This window comes from Triplophysa dalaica, chromosome 2 (assembly GCF_015846415.1).
Source record: "Triplophysa dalaica isolate WHDGS20190420 chromosome 2, ASM1584641v1, whole genome shotgun sequence".
Lineage (NCBI taxonomy): Eukaryota > Metazoa > Chordata > Actinopteri > Cypriniformes > Nemacheilidae > Triplophysa > Triplophysa dalaica.
In genome coordinates, this window is record NC_079543.1 from 7508587 (window position 1) to 7527984 (window position 19398).

Sequence of the window (19398 nt, forward strand, 5' to 3'; positions counted from 1 at the left end):
ATAAATTGAGAACAAATGTTTTGAGCTATATCATTATGGGCTTGTAAAATAAATGAGCGTTCAAACAGCGGACATACACAGAGCTGGTATTTTGTTTTTAAATGAAAGCTGTCATGAAAAAACACAAAAGGAACATAAATACATTAAAAAGCAAATTATTACACACAAATATGTTGCAGTACATCACTTCTGTTGATGTCAAGAGAAATGAGTGCATATGAATGAAGGCCTTGTGTTAATTAAAGGGGTCATAGTACTACAGATGCAGCGATTACCGAGGTTCACTATTAACCGTGTGTAAAAACATCTCGGTTAATTCATTGTAAAGGCTCCATTACACCGCATGTTTCTGTTGCACGGAATGGAAACATTGCAACTTGCACAAAATAAAAACTAAGTTACACCAGCGGTGCACCAGCTTTAAGAGCCGTGCTTATCAGAGACACGGAGGCAACGACACAAAGTAGATTAATTATGGCACGGAGACCAAACAGCCAATCTTACATGTACATTCAAAACAAGGCCGTAGCGGTGACAGTTGGGCTTTCAGTGCAACGTAAACAAACAAAGCAGCATCTAAGTTAACGGAGTAGCACACCGAACAAGAGGCGTCGCGTTGAGAAAAGCTCCAATTCAAAGTCTATTCTCTTGACGCAAGTTGAACCAATTTAACTTATTTTATGTTATTATTTAGCAAATAGGCTCCATTTTAAGTTGATAAATCCATTATATTTAGCTGTAAATGAAAAAAGTGGGGGAGGAAAAAGCATGGGATCCGTGCGCTAGCTCTTAAAGGGACAGCAGCATGATTAATATATCTGTTTTAAGTATCATCAAAAAACAAAAACGAAGACAAAACAGACTCACTGCAACTGACTGATCAACTTTAATAACTTTAATATGGTTTGATCTATATTTCAGTATACTGTGAAGAATATGAAGTGTTTGCTTTCATGTTTGTATTTCCTCTTTGCCCCACTTCTCTGTAACACACAGATTTTTACAAAGCTAATCGCTCTGAAAAGCAGGGTGTGGTATGATTGGACAGTTAACCAGTGTGTAGTGATTGGTCGAACACTGCAAGAAAAACTTTTGTCTGATGGAAATACCATATGTGGAACATCAGGTTCCAAAGTAATTTTAGGGAGGCGTTTCAGGGAGGTCTGTTCGCTTTAAGATAGAACGCATCTTTTGTTCTCAAACTAATTTTTGGAATTTTAAGTGTCTAATACATGCTTGGGCAACTGATAACAAACCAAAGACACAAAAAAACACGTATTCCAAAAATGCCATATGACCCCTTTAAATAATTTTCTGTGGTTCTGAATAAAGTTTGCTAATACACTCAAAACAAATCCCAATTCTAGTGTTGAAACCACTGTATTATGATGAAATGTCCTTGAAGTCTTCAGTCCCAGCCAAAGTCTTGTCCTGTCATCTGGTAGAACTTCAGGTTAAAAGGTTTGTAGAATTCCCTGAGTCTCTGGAGCACCTCCGATGGTATGTGTGGATGAGGTCTTCCTTTAGATTTCCCCAAGCATCGTGGTCTGTTACTCCCTTCTGGCTTTTTCAGGCAAGGGAAGCCTTTTGTCTGGTTGAAGTAGAAGTGCTTGTTGGTTACCACCCGTTTAAGACCCAAAAAGTCCTGCACCCGGCCCATTTCTCCTGCAGGGTCTGTGACGAGCTTCTCTCCGCTCACGAAAAGAAACTGGGAGAGCGGGAAATACCTGAGCCAGTTCTCTAGGTGTTTTGCATAGATTCCGATCCTAACAGCGCTCCAGGAAGTGTCAATCAGACCAGTGCTGGAGTTCTTGAAGACAAGGTTCTGAAAAGTTGGCAGACCAGGGTTTTTAGTCAGAGTCTGAGTGTAGTCTGATACGGCCCGGGTCACGGGGTCGCGGACCACCACGATGAGTTTGGTGGCACGACTCATGGAAAAGACACGGTGCGGGGCTTCATGTGTGATGAAGTAGCTGGGGGTCTTCTCTATGGTGATCTGGCCTTCTAAGGTTCGAGGCATTAGGTTCCTGCGGAACGAGAAAGAGAAAATTACCGTCAGAATATTCTCATTTAAAATTTTGCCGAATGTAAAGCAAGAAAAGGTGGTTTTTGTTCCAAGTTCCAATTTGTGGAGTTGGAATTTTTGTCGTGAACTGACATACTTGACAATGACTTCAATGGTATATGCAGCAGCATTTCAGTGATTTTTTCACTTAATAACTAAATTTGCCCATTCGTTTCTGATTCATAATACCTTACCTAACACCACAAAAAAGCCAAACTCTCAGCCAGACAAAATGAACAAAACGGAAATTTTAGGCAGGAATGCCACATGCAAAAAGGAAACTTTATTAGAAGAGACTCTGGAGACATTATAATTACACCATTTCAGCTGTTTCAAGGAGATGAAGTGTTGGCACGTTTTAGTTTCACTTCAATAGGACAAAAGATGTTCTTTTATTATCAGACAAAATAAGCAATTCTACAATGAGGTCGACCTTGATTCACTCTCCATTCCGAGTAATGCAAAGTATAAAATGTTTTTCAATATACAAACGTTGACTTCGTTTAAAAGTAACCTTGTGAAAAAATGTCAGCAAGTTGCTGTAAAAAAAGAGATCAAAACCATAATAGCTCTTAGCAGTCATTTCCTGATGGGCTTTCTCCCCAGAACGTCTTGATCTCTTCAAGTCTCTTTTAGGCTGACCTGAGATCAGTTTTGCGAGTGCCCTATAAAATGTATGCTCGGCTACAGTATTGGACGCTGATCCTAAATCAGCACAAATGAGAAGATTTTACCACAAAGCGGAACGAATGCAGTGTAGGCAGCAGAGTATGTGGCCTCCCACACTCGGAACAGACCGCCAATGTCCACAAGAATCCATCAAAACTGATCTTAGGTCAGTTTCCTTTCATTCCTTTAAATTTATAGTTCATAGCATTTTATTAAATATCAAAGTTTTTATAATGTGTATTAAAAATAAACAGAAACAGCTATTAATCTTCTTTATGCATAGAAAAATATATATTTTTAGCCGTATAAATGTTTTATAGCTCTAGAATTAACTGAAAAGATTTCATTATTTCAACAGAGAACATGTGTAGCAAATCAACTGGTCTGCTTTTGTAAAACTCCTACTTTGAGGTTGCCCATCATTTCTGCCATGAGGCTACTGAGGTCTAATAAGAATTATATTTCTCCAAGAGAACCTTCTTCTTCTCACATTGACCATGAAGGCAAGGATTTAATAAATCCCACTGACAACAGCCTGCTGATATTGAAATAGGATGAATTTTAATATTATATAACATTACATTATATTATACTAGGGACCATTTTGCAAGATGTAAACAATACAGACCTGTTTCTGGACCAGCGTTGTTTACATCTCGCAAAATGCTCTATAGCATTTAAATCAAATGGCAAATAAGAGTAAAGCTTGACAGAGGTGGTCAATATTGAGTACAAAAGTATTTTTCACGAAAGATGTTCTCTATGGCTTTTTTGCAAGGATGTGGTGTCATGGTTAATGATCACGCTGTCATTCCCAGCTCTTCATCCAAACTGTAAGCAGCATCTGTTAGGTACACATGGCTAAGTGTGTGTTTAATTTAGGGTAATCAAGCTAATGGAAGCCATAATGGCATATTCACTGTCTGGTGACATCATGTTTATATTGGGGAGATGGGCAAATCACTGGCCTTTTCTCCAGCCACACCGATGGCCCACACACTCTCAGATCCATCTATTTAATCTCCAAATCTAAGTCTGTGTAGTGAGATATAGTCTTTCAGCTCATTTTGTGCAGGTTTCCAAAATGTCTTTCACCGTCGATCGTGTGTTTTCCCTTCATCAGGTGGGTTCAAAGGCAGCGGCTGTTGCTACCTGCACAGTTGCCAGGGCGACGAATCATCTGCGTCCATGCTGTTTGTTTTGATCACACGTAGCGTAACATAAGCAGTTAGCATCTGGGGTGGGGGAATGTTAGCCTGGAGCACGCATAAGTTTATCAGCTAAGAACCTGGCAATGATTTACATTTGTTAACTGATACAGAAAGAATGGATACGGTTGGCCTGGTGCTGAAATGTCCGATTACAGGCCCATCAGTTAACGCATGCTTGATCTATTGAAGAAATACTACACCTAAAAATGAAAATCTTGTCAGACTTCTATGCTGTATCATCAAAGGCTAAACAAGCAGATGTATTTTGGGAAGAATCATATATTTGAGATCTTCTGTATATATTGAGATCCAATGTAGTAATAAAATATATAAAAAATAAGAAGAATTTGATCAAAACTTTATATTTTGTAAAAATATATTTATGGAACATTGCTGACATATTAACAATGTGTATGGTTTCCCTGTTAAATGCACTACGGTCATTTCCATTGTATCTCTATGTATTTGTGTAAAGTTTATCTAACAATCAAAATGCAAACAAAGGCACAAACAAGTCACGCCTGAGTTACACAACACAAACAAACACAAGCTCATTCTCCATAACCTTCCTCTTAGCTGTTTGTATATACATATAATACCGGAGCAGGATCTTTAAATTCAAAACAGGATAGGCCTACAAGTATATCAAACCTCCAGACACAACACCCCCTTGAGCCCATAACCAGTGACCCGAGATGTTACCATACAGATCTGTGGCACATCTGGCAGCAATGAGTCAGACAGGAAGTTTTGTTCTCTATTAGGAGCTTACCATGGGCCTGAAATGAGTGAGTATCTTGTAGTATTAAGCTAAAGGGGTATATGGCTCCAAAATGTTGCAGTTTTGTTTGTTGTGTAACTAAGTGTAACTAAAAAAAAAAAAGTATTTCGTTTTGAAGATAAGTTGAAAATAAAGGTGTTAGGAAAAACAAGTGAACATCTGAATTAGGAAAGAAAATTGTTTAGGGTTATAGTGTATTTTTAAGTTTCCTTTTTTAAGTGCTCCTCCTAAAACTAGAATAAATATCACAAAATGTTAAATGACAAAAATCTAAATTATGGCATAATAATAAACTAACATCTCGATTGAATTTAAGCAATTCTTATTCTCATTTTCTCAATCTAATTTTTTTTATTACAAATATACAATAGTTGTTTGTGCTAAAACTTTCACACAAACTGCACTGAACTGCAGAAATATCCTGCTGTGGGACTATTGTCACATGTTTTTACACAAGCAACCTATAATATATACAGCAGGACCTTCTTATTTAGGGTGCAGCGAGAATACAGGCTTGTCATTACTGAGGCAAATGGAAGCTACCAGAAACTGTGGAAAGCAATTAGAAGTCGGTGGGAAACAAGAAGAATCCCTGACATAAAACTGCTTAAACATGCAGGGACAGTAAAGAAAAACAGGCAAGCATGAGAGAAAAATCACGTATTTTGGCAATACGATTAAATGGAGCGCAACAGCTCCCATCCTTCTCAAAATAAGACAAATTCCCTAAAACAGTAGATATTTCTCTCCCTCTCAGTTTTCTAATGGAATTTTATGACCAACATCTGAGAGAAAGTTTACACTTTAGAAAGACATAAATGACATCTTGTACTAAATGAGAAGTTTCTGATGGACCGACTAACTTTCTCTTCTAAAAAATAAAGTAAAATATGAGTTAGTTAAAATATATGTTCATTGTGGCCACCTGAGAGACGGTCTCATTCAAGACTTCAATATCTAAAAGTTTTGAAGATATAAGGTGTGTGTGGGTGAGTGCCCACATGTGTGGTGATGCAGGAAACCAAGGGGTCAATGCTTACTTCCTTGAAAGAGTCCTGCAATGACAGGAAACAAACTAGCCGCCAATCAGAGAAGGGGAGCGTGCTGGAGTTTAGGGATTACAGATGTGTGTGTGCACGAGCGAGAGAGGAACTAATGACCCTTCTGCCCCCACTATCATGTGGGAAAATCTGTGATGCCGGGTTTATCTGTGAACCGGCAGTTGGCTGACCACACCCAAAGATGAAAAGACAATAGTAGAAACATACAGCAACAGTCATATTTAAATATTTTAAAGTCTTCCCTTTAAATGCAACAAGTCCTGTAAAGCAGGCTTCGCTACAACCTTATCTGCTGGTTAACAACTGTAGTCGAGCAGCCAGTTGCGTGTGGTCTTTATCTGGAGAATTATCAAACAGTCCCATACCTATTTTTAGCAAGAGGGTTTGACACTTGTTGAACTTAAAACAGAATATTCACAAAAGAAAGCATGTAAGGTGTGGTTTATTGATCAGAAAAAAATAGATTGTGAAAAATAGATTTGCATACCAAAATTAACTCTTAAAAAGCTAAGAAAAAGTCAGCATTTCTATTTTGATACTATGTTGATTTTAATTCCAATTAGCCTCAATATCAGAACGGATGTGCTTCCGTTTCCAACTTCCAAATAATTATCTGGCTAAAATGATCAGACATTATCTTTGAAACATACAGGTTCAGACACAACAACAGGACACGACAGGATGGAAGATCTCACAAACAGGAAGAGAATTTCATAAACAAAATGAAGCATCATGAAATCTGATTTGTTCCAGGAATGTTGAATTGTTTCAGGACTTGCATTTCAAGATATGTAAATCACTATTAATACTCACTTTAAGATACCTTGTAATTTATAATTTTCTTGTTTTGATGTCATGTCATGTCTTTAATTTTGAATTTGAATTTGTAATAAGTTTATATTATTATATTTTTACACAGATACAAATACAAATAACCTTTAAAAAATGGGCTATGCATTAGCTTCTTTTCACTAGAGGACTGGAATAGAGATTACTTAATTTTTAGCGTGTAGTGCTTTGAAATATTATTGACATGGGAAAACATAACAGCCAAATGGATGTTCTACCTACATCGTAGTTTTTCAGTAAAGCATAGTGATTTTTATTTATTTAGCCTATAAAAGTGTTTCTTCGGCACTCATTTTAATGTGTTTTGCATTAGAAGGGACATAACAGATAAGGACATGCACAAGTCCAGTTTTTGTATCTCTATCTACATTTCAGGATATTTCCAAATTCCCACAAGGACCTGGCATCAACAGATTACAATATAAAGAAATAGTTGCCATAGTATTTACTCAATTAAATATTTCATAATAAAAAAGATGGTGGTGTATGTTGCTATTGGTCCTGTATTTGTGCGCCAAATTTGTAAATGCTTACTAATCTAAAGGCCATAGAACATGAGTCGATTTATAAAACAGATGTAACAAAGTAATGTAACAGTAAGTGCAGAACGGTTCATATATGCACCAAACAGAATTTTAACTGACTCAATATGGAGAGCGTAGGAGCATAATGAAGCTTTTAGACGGGTCTGGAGGAAACCACATCCCTGGCTGGGTTAAAAGCCCCAACGTTTGTGCAGTTTAACAGTCAATAACAGAACTCTGAACAGAAAACTGTCTGCAGCTGTGTGAAAAATCTCAAATCTTCTGCTATACATGAAAGCTAAAGCTGAATTAGGCTTTGTTCAGACTGTCACCTCAAATCCGATTTTTGTGCCGATCCGATTGAACTTAAATGATTGATTTTCCACACTGTGTATAGCAACTGTTCAGATCCAATTTGAGTGAACCGTGGTGCTTTCTCATTTTTTGCAATTTCTGATTTGGTTTCTATGGCAACGACAGGGAGTGTTAAACTTCATGCATTACCTTATCTAATGAACCTGCTGCTGAAGTGTATTAAGCTGGTATGCATGACTTTATTCAGTGCTTGCGTGTCCTCCAGCACACAGACAACAACATAGCAGCCTTATATATGCAAAGACGTCTGACGTGCCAGTATACGTTTCAATTAGATGTTTCAGGTAGCGCGAGAATGTAAGGTATGACAAAAGCTACTCAAATCTGATCTGAGTACTCAGACTGAAACGGATTATAGAAATGCGATTTGAATAGGATTTCAAACCACATGAATGTAGCCTGAAACAGAATTATAAGAATATAATTTTGGGGATTTCATGTGATTTTTTGCAGTTCACACTTTCTAAATATGGTCGGATTTCAATCAGATATGCGGTATTGTATTGGAACTGACAGTCTGAACGTAGCTTTAATGTATAATTGGATGGAAGACTCTTTCTTTCCTGCTTGGTACTTAATGCTATAACCCCAAATTATTGTTGTACTGTATTGTAAGATTCAACTACTTTTTTCTACATTTGTTTTTTAAATTTACGTTTTATACATTTATTCAACAGTTCAATAAATGCAAATTACATAATCTTACATTGGTAGACTGTCCACAAAATGCCATTTAAAGCCACACGACAATTCAGAAGTATGTATATAAACTTACATAGAACTCAAGTAGTACAACTCCATTTAATCAGATTGTTTCATGGTAACTTGGCATGTTCAAGCAGGACATGAAATAAAAACATTCTGGTCAATGAATTGGCCAGTAAGGAGGCAGAGACAGATAGAGAGAGAGATAGAGAGAGAGAGTTTGTTACCTGTTAATGTAGAACTTTCAACAGTTGTGGATTACTTCACAAAATTATCATGTTTTATATTAACACAATATTTTGATAATCATAAGTTTCAAATTACAGTCATTGTCAATACTGGTATATGGGTATTATTGTAATTATTTATGATTTCTGGTTGACCAAAACAATGGTTTGGTATTTTTGTGTTTAACATCATTGTAAATGATTTGTTTTGAGTATCATAATGGTTTTACTTTATATATTTTAATTTTAAAAAATATCCATGCAAAGGTTGAAAGTGCCCAAATGGCCTCAAAATGTAAGTATTTGTGTATGTTGTCATTACGTCTTGACCTTTTCACTAAATACCTTTGAATACTTCTGAACACTTTTAAGAGTGCAGAGATCTAGCACAACACCCACATTTGGATGATGCATTTTGTTGCCTCTTGGCAATTGATTATCTAGCTAGCCACATCAAAAAACACAGAAAAAACAACCACAGAACAAAGCTAAACTTGTTTATATTGCATAGCAAAGACAGTTGTGTCCATGAATACAATATAAAATAAAGTGCTGACATTACTTAACATTGCTGTAAACGCTCAACCTGACTTTGCCAAGTGGTTGATGTCCTCAGGACAAAATATTTTGTTGTATCTCTATGTATTTGTGTAAAGTTTATCTAACAATCAAATAATATCTAAATAGATGCTGGAACAAACAATATAAATCATGTATTGATTGCATTTCATATCTATGCAACTTATGAAATATAAAAATTTCTTTAAGGCACAAAAATAATTTGCAAGAAATTTGACCATTTATCAAAAAATGAGAAAAATGCAGATGGGACATTCTGGTTCATTAGCAGTCTTTGTTTAATTATGATTAAAGCAAACAATTGTTACAACAAGAAGTTACTGCTCGTATCTAGCACCTAACTCGTATGATGGCATATTACACACCAAACAACAGCTGTCACAACGGACTATTCAAGGACAGTTACTCAGCTGTTAAATGAGTGAGTGTTAAACACTTCCCACCCTGATGCTATGTAACTCACACATCTGTGCCCAAGATTATTAATCAGAAATCTTTCTGTTCAAAACATGGACGATTATCATTAAAGGCTTCTTACAAACATGACCCAGCTCTTATTCTCCATTATCATACAGTATAAGGTTGTGCCGATATAGATAACACGTCTGTCTCCGTACAGCGATGGTGATGTGCCATGATGTTCCTTCCACAACATCACACTCAAGCACAATCGATCAATGGTTAGTACAATGTTAGACACCCGGTCATATGGGAAATCAAGCCTGTCAGATCAGCACTTTGAAATCATGAAATTTATGGCTTTAAAATTTAAACTGCATGTGTAATGAGAAATGGAAACGTATTCATTGCCATCAGGTATAGATTTACGGTTAAGTAAATCTTTACTGTTATAGCCATTTATTAATCATATTTACTTTGTATAGACATTTGGGATGGATGGATGGATGGACAGGTGGATGGAACATAAAATATTGGTCTTACAACATAAACCTTTATAATCAAGCACCTTGGAGCACCATAAAAACGAACGTCTGAAACTGTAAAGAGTAACAGCATTTTGTCAACAAGATTGAATATGCACAGGTTAATTAACTGTCTCTGTGCCTGCATGCAATAAAGTTGGTTAAGGAAAAAATCGATACGCAGCACGTCTGCACAGATTATTGATTGGAAAGTGACTTTTATTCCACATAGTGATTCATGGAGTCATGAAAAGGTGCTACCGGAGTGAAGAGAGTGATCTAAGTGGGGGAGGAATTATTTTATGGATTAGGCAACAGAATTAAGGAACATGTTATAATGGTTATAATGGTTTGTAGAAAGGTTTCAGCTATGTATTGAAAGAATTATTTTGAAATAATAAAGAATAATACAGAATAAATATCTGCTATGATAAAATGTTAATTTATGATTCTTTATTAAATGATGTGATACTAAATTAAGAATTTGGTAACAATTCGGTTATTTTGGAATACATTTTTTATTCCAACCTATTTTAAATACAAAAAGACATATATTCTGTAGTAAGATTTTCCACTATTGCCAAAAACCATGTATTTTTCCATTCAAAGGATGAAGAATTAGAATTACAGTTATTCATTACAGTAACTGTAGGCTATTACTAAAAACAATGCTTTGGTCTGTCATTGTCAAATCCATTCATTGCATTTACATCCTATACGTTTGACCGAAAACTATACCTACTTTAGGACGAACCTAGATCTCTCTATCTCCCGCACGCGCACGCAAACCGTTACTATGCAACAGTAGCCTATATAATATTGTGACAAACATCGCATTTCAAGAACGCAGCTGGCAAGCGCAGTATAGCCCAGCTGTCATACGTATCTGCAGACAGATTACCCGTGGTGTTGACAAGAATTGTACTAAAAAAGCCATCAAAGTGGTGGTTTGTTGACATATAGCAGTCACAACACATTGAAACAAAACCAGCAAGAGGAATCATGATATACATATGAAAAAAATAACATCTTTAAACATGATTATTACAAATATTTTATATGATGTTGACAGATTTATTTCACTGTAATTATTTCCTAGCAGTAGCATACATAGTCCACATCTTACACGTTTGATTTCTAACTGGATGACAGACAGTCGATGCATCTATTTATTAGTAGATGGTTGAATGTCTTGCCATGGCGGGTGTTTGACGGGCGATGATGTTAATGAACTAGCGGTACATAAAGACATACATGTTTGCGTCCAAACATGTGATTTGTACAGCGCGTCAGATATACGCTTCAGTAAAACACATTCATTCAAAAGTTTATTTAAGAATTTTCAACTAAAAACAGTATACGGGCGACCATTTCAACCACACGTCTCCTTGACTGCACTGTTGCTTATATATAATGAAGTTGGGCGAACGGGAGATCAGGTGGTTAACTTAATCACAGCTCAACAGGATTCTATGTAACCAAATAAAAATATAATGGCATTCTCACCAAGAATCAAAATCATCAAGAGATTTAGATAATTATTTATTTACCTGAGTAAAAAAAATGTTGAAGAATAGTTACGATATTTTAACAGACGTACCTGTACCATTGAAGACCATTTTCATAGAGCCTGTCGAAGAAGTGCGGCTCTGCGCCCACAGCTCTCACATCTGGATGGACGCGCAGGAACTCCAGAAGCGCTCGCGTTCCCCCCTTCTTCACGCCGATAATAATCGTCTGAGGAAATTCTTTGGTCCCAAAGTTGTTTGATACAGAAAGATTGTTGTACGTGTTATAATCTAAACCTCTTTGCAGTTTCTCATCTTCCAAGTCCTTCGCGTCGGACGCGGGGAGTTCGCGGACGATGGAGATGTTCAAGTGCGCGTCCGGCTGAAGTTTATTCCCTTTCATTGAATAAAGTTTGCTTTTAAAGCTTTGATGGACGTACAGTGGACTCGGCATGGAATCGCAGTATCCAGTGAGGCAGTAAAATAAGTAAGTGAATATTAGGATCATGGTAAAGTAAAAAGACACCTTGGAGTGGGCTTTCAGGTGTCCGAAGTTGAAACACGTTGTCCAACATCCCATGAGTGTCCTTGCTTCGCCAAAAATAATGTGCTAAACGTGGGAATCATGCCGTATTAGATAAAAGTTCAGTTTTTGTCTCAATGCCATACATTTGCAGTGGTCTTTCTATTTTTGTTAACAAAGCAAACCATTCATTTTTACGCGAATAGGTTTCATTCTGAAAAATAAACTAGTTCTACCTAAGCATTGTGGTGATCCGTTGACTCACGGTCTTTCAGCCCTACTCTCCCATCCGTTTTTGGTGCGTATCCACGCCCGTTTTCCGACGCCCCGCCCATGTTGTACCGTTGCTTGAATTACTTTTATGACTTTCCTACCTAAGCAGTTAGAAATCCATTAATTATTGCTAAATCAATGAAAGCTGGTGAGCTTATTTCTTGTGGTTAAAAATGAACAGGTCACAGTTCTTATGCATTAAAGAGACAGGGAATGTTATTGCTGGTATTTTTATGGCATGTACTTTCCTTCATACACTGCTGTCAGTTGTCAGTACCCTTTAACACACACATATGTGTACAAAAATGAAGAGGTCAGTCAGTGATCAACACCTGTCGTGAAGGCCACACACTCAGCGGAGACTGTCTGTTTGTGTTCCAACGTCTTTACTCTGTAGGCGGCATACTGTACATTACAGACTGCAAGGTTCATAGACATACAAATTGTGATTTTACATGATTTTACAGCACATTTATGTCACAACTTTTTCATGTCATGTTATTAACAGCTTTATATTCTTTATACAGAAAACAGATGAATATGGAGATAAGAGCAGAGGTTCTGCGACTGAAAAAAATAATTTTGGTATGTTCAATATAAATGCCCCCCACCATCGTATACATTTGATTTTGTTTTTGACATCTTTGAAAAAGTCATTCATGATAAGGTTATCATTTCTTGACAGTAGACACTCTTGTTAATGCTACAGGACAGGTGTCTTAGAATCCAGACAACACGGAGACTTCAGGAGACTATAAACAACGCTGCCTGACTGTCCCAAACTCTCTCTCCACACGACCCATGTGTCAAACTCTATTATATCACAGTATGTGTTCATTAGGTCTCTGCTGTACAGTAATAAAATAAAGCACTAGAATTAAAACAAAGTTCCAGAATATTTTTCTACCATTTGTTCTGAGATACTAATTACAAAACAATGCAAAGGCCTATAAATAATATGTCAACACACTTTATTAGATTAAGTGTGTGTTATTTGTAGCAGTCTGAAAGAATGTCATCACATTTACCAATCAATAATGGTTTTAAGCATAACGAAATATAAAAAAGTTACATTGACTATAAAAGCAGTGTTTTTGTTATAGGAATGAAAATTAAAAAAAATACTGTCTGTTGTTTTATATAACAGTATAACTGCGGGTGACTGCCTTCTACACAGATATGGTTCTGAGACTGAATTACAGAGCCACAAGACTGTCAGTTATCATCAAATAAATAAATAAAGAAAATTATCTGTGGATGTTGAAAAAATACAAAAACATTTATTTAAGAATAAGAGAAATGGTCCTGGCTTCATATTTGAGGAGGACCACCAGGGAACTGCCACCCACAGTCACATCACATGCATGACTGATGACCACGCAACATGTCTACTCGATGTCTTCTGCATTCAGTCAAAAAAAAAATAATATTGTGTGGTATAATGTCATAGAAACTCAAATAAAATGTATAAATACTTCACTCCTCACACTTTTACATGTTAGAGGATTGTGTATATCATGGCTAAAAATCATGGGTTTGGATAAAAAAAAAGCAATGGTAGTCAAAAGTAGCCCAAAACGGTTTGCTTTCCTACATTCTTCAAAATAAATGAGGTGAGAACTGTGGGTGACATGCAATTGATAGAAAGGAGACGGAAACGTAGCTATGAAGTAACATCTGAGAAGTCTGTAGAATTCTGGATTGGTTACATACCTTTAAAGAAGATTCTTCACATTCAAAACATCCTGGATCTCACAAGACTGTTTACAGAGACGATAGCCTGGAGCAACCTGAGGTAAAGTGGTGTCAAGCAAAAGTATCCGATGCATTATGCAAATACAAAAAAAGCATTTTTAAACCTGACCTTAGCAGGAGTAATGCGAGACATGTAAATATTACATTGTGTGATCTCTCCTTCTGAAAACAGAATCTTAACCTGATCATTAAAAGCTAAAAAAGAGGAACTGATTGACTTGTAAATCAGAATATTATCTCAACACACACACGTGTTACGATGCACGTCCTCAATCACCTTCATCCAGATGTGTCACACTAGATTTCACAGCTGGAGGGGGTGTTTCTTAATATCCCATCCGCACACGCACATTGCACTGACACTTAAATTGCATCTGCATGCTTGATCAGAAACAGGTGAACTGGGCAGATTGCGTGGCGTCAGTGCTTCAGAAACAACAACACACAGGCAGAGCTTTCCAAAGTCACCTGCTTCAGAAAGCCATCTACTGCGTATATATTATTGAAACTGGCTGAGCTAAAGAATGTTTGTCGTTATGGTTGCAGTGTCTTGAATCTTAAAGACACATGAATGCACTCCAACTGTACACGCCTGCAGAGCTTGGCTGAAAGAACGGCCACTTTGAACATGCCTTGCTTGTACCCTCAGCACTCTGTTTGCACATGAAAGCTGAAGTCTGGTGGTAAAGGCAGTCTCTCTTCACAGCATTGGTTTGAAAGGCTGTGGTTAGCCTTAAGTATAGGGAAGATTTGAATTACATTACAGCTCATGGGTGTAGCAGACAAGAAAGAGAGAGAGAGAGAAAAGGAGAAAAGTAAGAAAATTAAGAAAAGGCTGAACAGGAAAGACCTGCATTTTGGGGCAGAATATCAGTACACCTAGATTTGTGTTATTTCTACAGTAATATTGGAAACTGAATTGCATTTATATGTGCCAACACATCCTCAATTGCTCAGATAAAGGTAACACTTCTCCAAATGTTTGTCATTGGTTGAACCGAAGCTGGGCACATCAAGTAAACAGACTCTAAGGTCTCTAATGGCACAAAAGTTGCAGACTTCAGAGACTTAAGTTTGTTCTTCAAGAAAGTGTGGCAGGAGTTTCTAAATGTAATTTCATTTTATTAAATGATACGATCATGATGGTCTAAAAAATGTCAATTGTCATAATAGAGAGCAAAGATGACATTCATCCAGACACCACACATTCAGTGGCCTGGACATTACACAACGCAGAAATCCCCAACTCCATTAAACCCTTTTATTGCAGTTAACTGTAGAAAAGTGTTTTTATTGTAACCAATAAACCTCAGTGTGTTTAAGAGTTTTAACAGTCATCAAAGGATACGACACACTGTTTACTTTTTGTTTTCTCATCTTTATATTTTCACAGTTCAAAACAAACTGCTTCTTGATGCATTAACACAGTTTATGGTACACTCCTGCTGCTTTTTTTAAAAAGTTTTTAAAAGGAGGAAATGAGACTCAAAAAAATGTACAATTAAAAATACATTCAACAGTTAAACAGCAAGGTTTAGGGTTAAAAAAATGTATGGAAATATTCACACACATAATATTTATCTATTGTGCATATTCCTGACATTGATGAAACTGAGCCAAACCTCCTTTTGGGGACATCATCATTTGTGTACAACTATGTGTATGAAAACCATACTATAAGTCTGTGGAATGTCCTCATTTGGAAAGATAAGTGAACGTGTGATTCTTGAAGAGGAATAGATTGTTGTTGGACTGAGGGGCTTTACAAAATTAATCTCAGTTGAAATTGCAGCAAGCTCTCCTGTTAACAGCCCCTGATGCTTTGTAACAGAATTGCATGATATATTTCCCTCAGCCCTATACCGCACCCTCCCTTTTGAAGCACTACAGTGGTTGACACAGAACTTATACACATTTTTGCTTTGTTGTCGAAGGAGATCAAGTATTTATGAAATGTGCTCTGCAGGGGTGTTTGTTCGTTTAGGGCTTTGGAGAAACAACATGGTGAATTCTCTGCAGTGTATGTAGAAAAAACTCAATCTAAGGTAGTAAAATCATTTCATTACGTAAGGTCTTTACCTAATACACCTTTGAAGATATAATTACTGTATGTATTTTATTTAGCATTTCTGTCAATAAATCCTCCAAGAAAACTACTCATAGGTCCTTTAACTGACATGCTGAGTGAAAATGATTTCGTAATCACATTTTATTACCAAGTATAACTAAGATCCAGCACCTGTGCAAAGCAAGTCTGACTCCAGATGAAACGATACAAATTATAGATTAAAATCTAGCAACTGTAAGTCTCTAGTTTCTTAAAGGTTTTCATCCGCAATAGTACTCAGATTGAATGTTTTTGAAATGCAATGCCCTCAGACTCTTTGTTTTCGCAGGTTAACCATCAGTACTCCTTTGATATGACATCTGAAGCCTATGGCTCTCACAAGGACCACCCATACATGCCTGTTAGTGTGTGTGTGTGTGTGTGTGTGTGTGTGTGTGTGTGTGTGCACGCACTGTGTTCTTTTCGCGTGTCTGATAAGCGAGATCAATTAAATTGGAATTGCAGGTAATGATGTATGTCTCTTTTCCACATGACTGTACGTCTGAGATCTGCCCTAAAGCTATTCTGAATTTATGCAGGGCATTGAAAATAGTCTTAACTAAATTCCTACAAAAGCCTTCAGGTCCATATTGTAACTTTTTGGAGGATCTATTGACAGAAAGCAATATAAAATACATAACAATGTCTTCAGAGGTGTAGAGGCTTTAAATAAAGAAGCGCTATGTTTTTATTACCATAGAAGACAAACTGCTCTACAGAGCGTGTTTCATAAATAAGTTATCTCCTTCGACAATAAAGTGAAAACATGACAACATCTTAATCCTGTGTTACCCACCGTAGTGCTTTAATTAGCACTCTATAGCATATTCTGGAAACAGCAAATGCTAGGAGGGCAAGCCTATGTTTTAAGACACAATCAATTTATCTTTGAGGTTATCTGAAAATATGCAGGCTAGAGGGCATCTTCACATCTGACAAAGCTATCTTCTTTTTTGGCACACCTTTAAAGTTATCATTGTCAAACGCAAACAGTGTATTCATTTTCTATTTCAAAAACTGAGTTTATCGATCTCGGGTTCACATGGGTGGCAGCTGTGCAGACAGATTAAACTCTTGTTTTTAGACACACCCGCTTTGAAGTACAGAGTACATAGAAACATCTGTGTGCTTTTTTGTACAAATAGATGTACCCGTGTTGTCTCACTGTCTAAATGCATATCTGTTAACTCTCGTTCGTAAGAGGCAGCCTTTGTTTGGCAAAGACATACAATATATGCAATCATAAAGTACTTTAATGTACTAAAAACACCTTCCCTCAAGCAAAAATGTATTGCCCTATCATCGGTTAGTTCTCAGATATTCATCATTTTCTCAGATGTTTTTCCTTGGGCATAACAAAAAGGCATAAATTGGAAAATTAATCAGAGACAGTAAATGTAGATCTCTTAAATGATTATGACCCGAATATTTGCTCTCGTGAGAACTGTTGATTGATTTTGACTGAGTTTATTGCAGACTGCTCATGTCTTACAGTAAATAATGAAACTCACCATAATTTCTGAAAATGATATTCAAATTTGTCACAGCTGGGATGCAAAGTCTTAGATTAAAACTAAAGAGATTAACTAATGATACACCTTTCTTCTACAATAAATTGAACTCTAGCCAAACTCAGATTTTAACCACGTAGGCCTATGTTTTTATACTCTTACACATCTTCGTGACTGCAATCTGTGATCTTAAACCTTTGTTCCTATTCATACATCTGAATGAAATTGTGACCTTTCCCTCAAGGATCTTTTGAATCTTAGAAGAGAATAGGAGGCAAACGTGTATGACAACTTTTTGGGGTTTCATATGGGCTATTTTTAGCAGTTTACTCTTTTGTAAGAAGACCAACTTGCTTTAGTTTTCATCGGTCATTTCGTGCCCCTCAAAACGGTATTCGAGCGCCACTAGGTGGTCCAAGACACGCCTGTAAAAATATTTAAATAAAATCAAAATGTAGACTATCTTTAAGAATCATGTCAATATTCGGTTTGAAAATTGAAATGTCATATGCTTAATATAGTTTTATGTCACCATCACATAGGGATTATACATTCAAATTAAATAAATCAGAGACAATGATGTCACTAAGAGCTCATTAGACTGAAAGCTTTATGACACACTTGTCTATTGTTCAGAGAAGAGAATAAATGAGAATGCAAGATAAATGTTCTTCCTACACTCTTTATTCACGCATTCTATGTTTTGTTATGTGTTGAACTGGTTCTTTAGCTGGCACAAAGGTTTTTTTTGGTGATGTTCTAATTGTGTCTTGAAATGTGTAAAGGAACCGTGCCCCTTTCACGGTTAGTTAAACATAAATAAGAGTGACATTGTACGATGATTACATGCTTTCATATTGTATTTGGTCGGGTGGCAACATTGAGGTGAATTTGCCATGCCAATATCGATTTTTTTTATCGCAAGCTTTGTTGTCGTTGTTTTCTGGATGTTTTGTTTTAGTACACACAAACTTAAATTAGTGAAACTGCCGAATCATTTTTACTCCCGTATGAAAACTCCAGGTGTTTTGCTTCCAGTTCACCGGCTCTAAGTTATCCAGTGACGTCTGTCATCTGCCGGACAACCGGAAACAACAGTCTTACTTCGCAGTAGAAATAAAGATCAACAGGTGTTTTGCGTCACAGACGGGATTTTTGAACGAATGGAACGTTGTTGCAAATATTCTATTTTAGAAAACGTTGCAGAATTTAGTAATTTTTCCTCGCTATGTTTAAGCTTAGTTTGACCATCATTAGCCATGTAATCACTTTCTCAGTGTCTTTTTATATTTATATTTATTTTTGTTAAATATATCATTATCTCCAAAATGAAATGACTGGATTATGTCAAATTCTACCACAATCTACTGATTTGTTATCCTAAATATATATTTCTGAATGCAAAAATTATTCCCAACATAAATTTCGTTTCACCATTTAGCTGTGGGTAAATCTGGAATAGAAATCCTGTTCATTATTTAGCCTCCCAAATTAATGTCACGGCTTCTTAATCAAATTTATTATGAAAGGCAATGGCAGTCATTGTCTTAAAAAAAGACCAGGAAATCTATTACAATTTCAAAAATGTGTTTGTTTTGACGGAAAAAAAAACCCAAGCATCACAAACCAGGAAATAAAACGTTAAAAAAATATCACCCACCACACCCACATACTTAGCCTTTATAGTAAAGAATGACAGAAATTCAAGGTAATAGAAGATATTTGTATTGCATGATTAGTACTTGAGCCGCG

General features: G+C 36.5%; 1 protein-coding gene across 1 annotated transcript; it reads right to left on the reverse strand.

The window, feature by feature from the left end:
- Positions 1 to 782: 782 nt before the first annotated feature.
- Positions 783 to 12119, reverse strand: si:dkey-121b10.7 (heparan sulfate glucosamine 3-O-sulfotransferase 6). The gene is made up of 2 exons (XM_056733938.1): positions 11570 to 12119; positions 783 to 2027 (listed from the first exon to the last, which is right to left on the reverse strand). The coding sequence occupies exons 1-2, from the start codon at positions 12055 to 12057 to the stop codon at positions 1409 to 1411; spliced, it is 1107 nt and encodes a 368-aa protein (XP_056589916.1). The 5' UTR covers positions 12058 to 12119; the 3' UTR covers positions 783 to 1408.
- Between the last annotated feature and the right edge of the window lie 7279 nt (positions 12120 to 19398).

Coding starts and splice junctions, on each gene's coding strand:
- si:dkey-121b10.7 (XM_056733938.1), bottom strand. CDS start 12,057: ATGGGATGTTGGACAACGTGTTTCAACTTCGGACACCTGAAAGCCCAC. Junction 2,028..11,569: donor AATGGTCTTCAATGGTACAG/GTACGTCTGTTA, acceptor CTCGTTCCGCAG/GAACCTAATGCCTCGAACCT.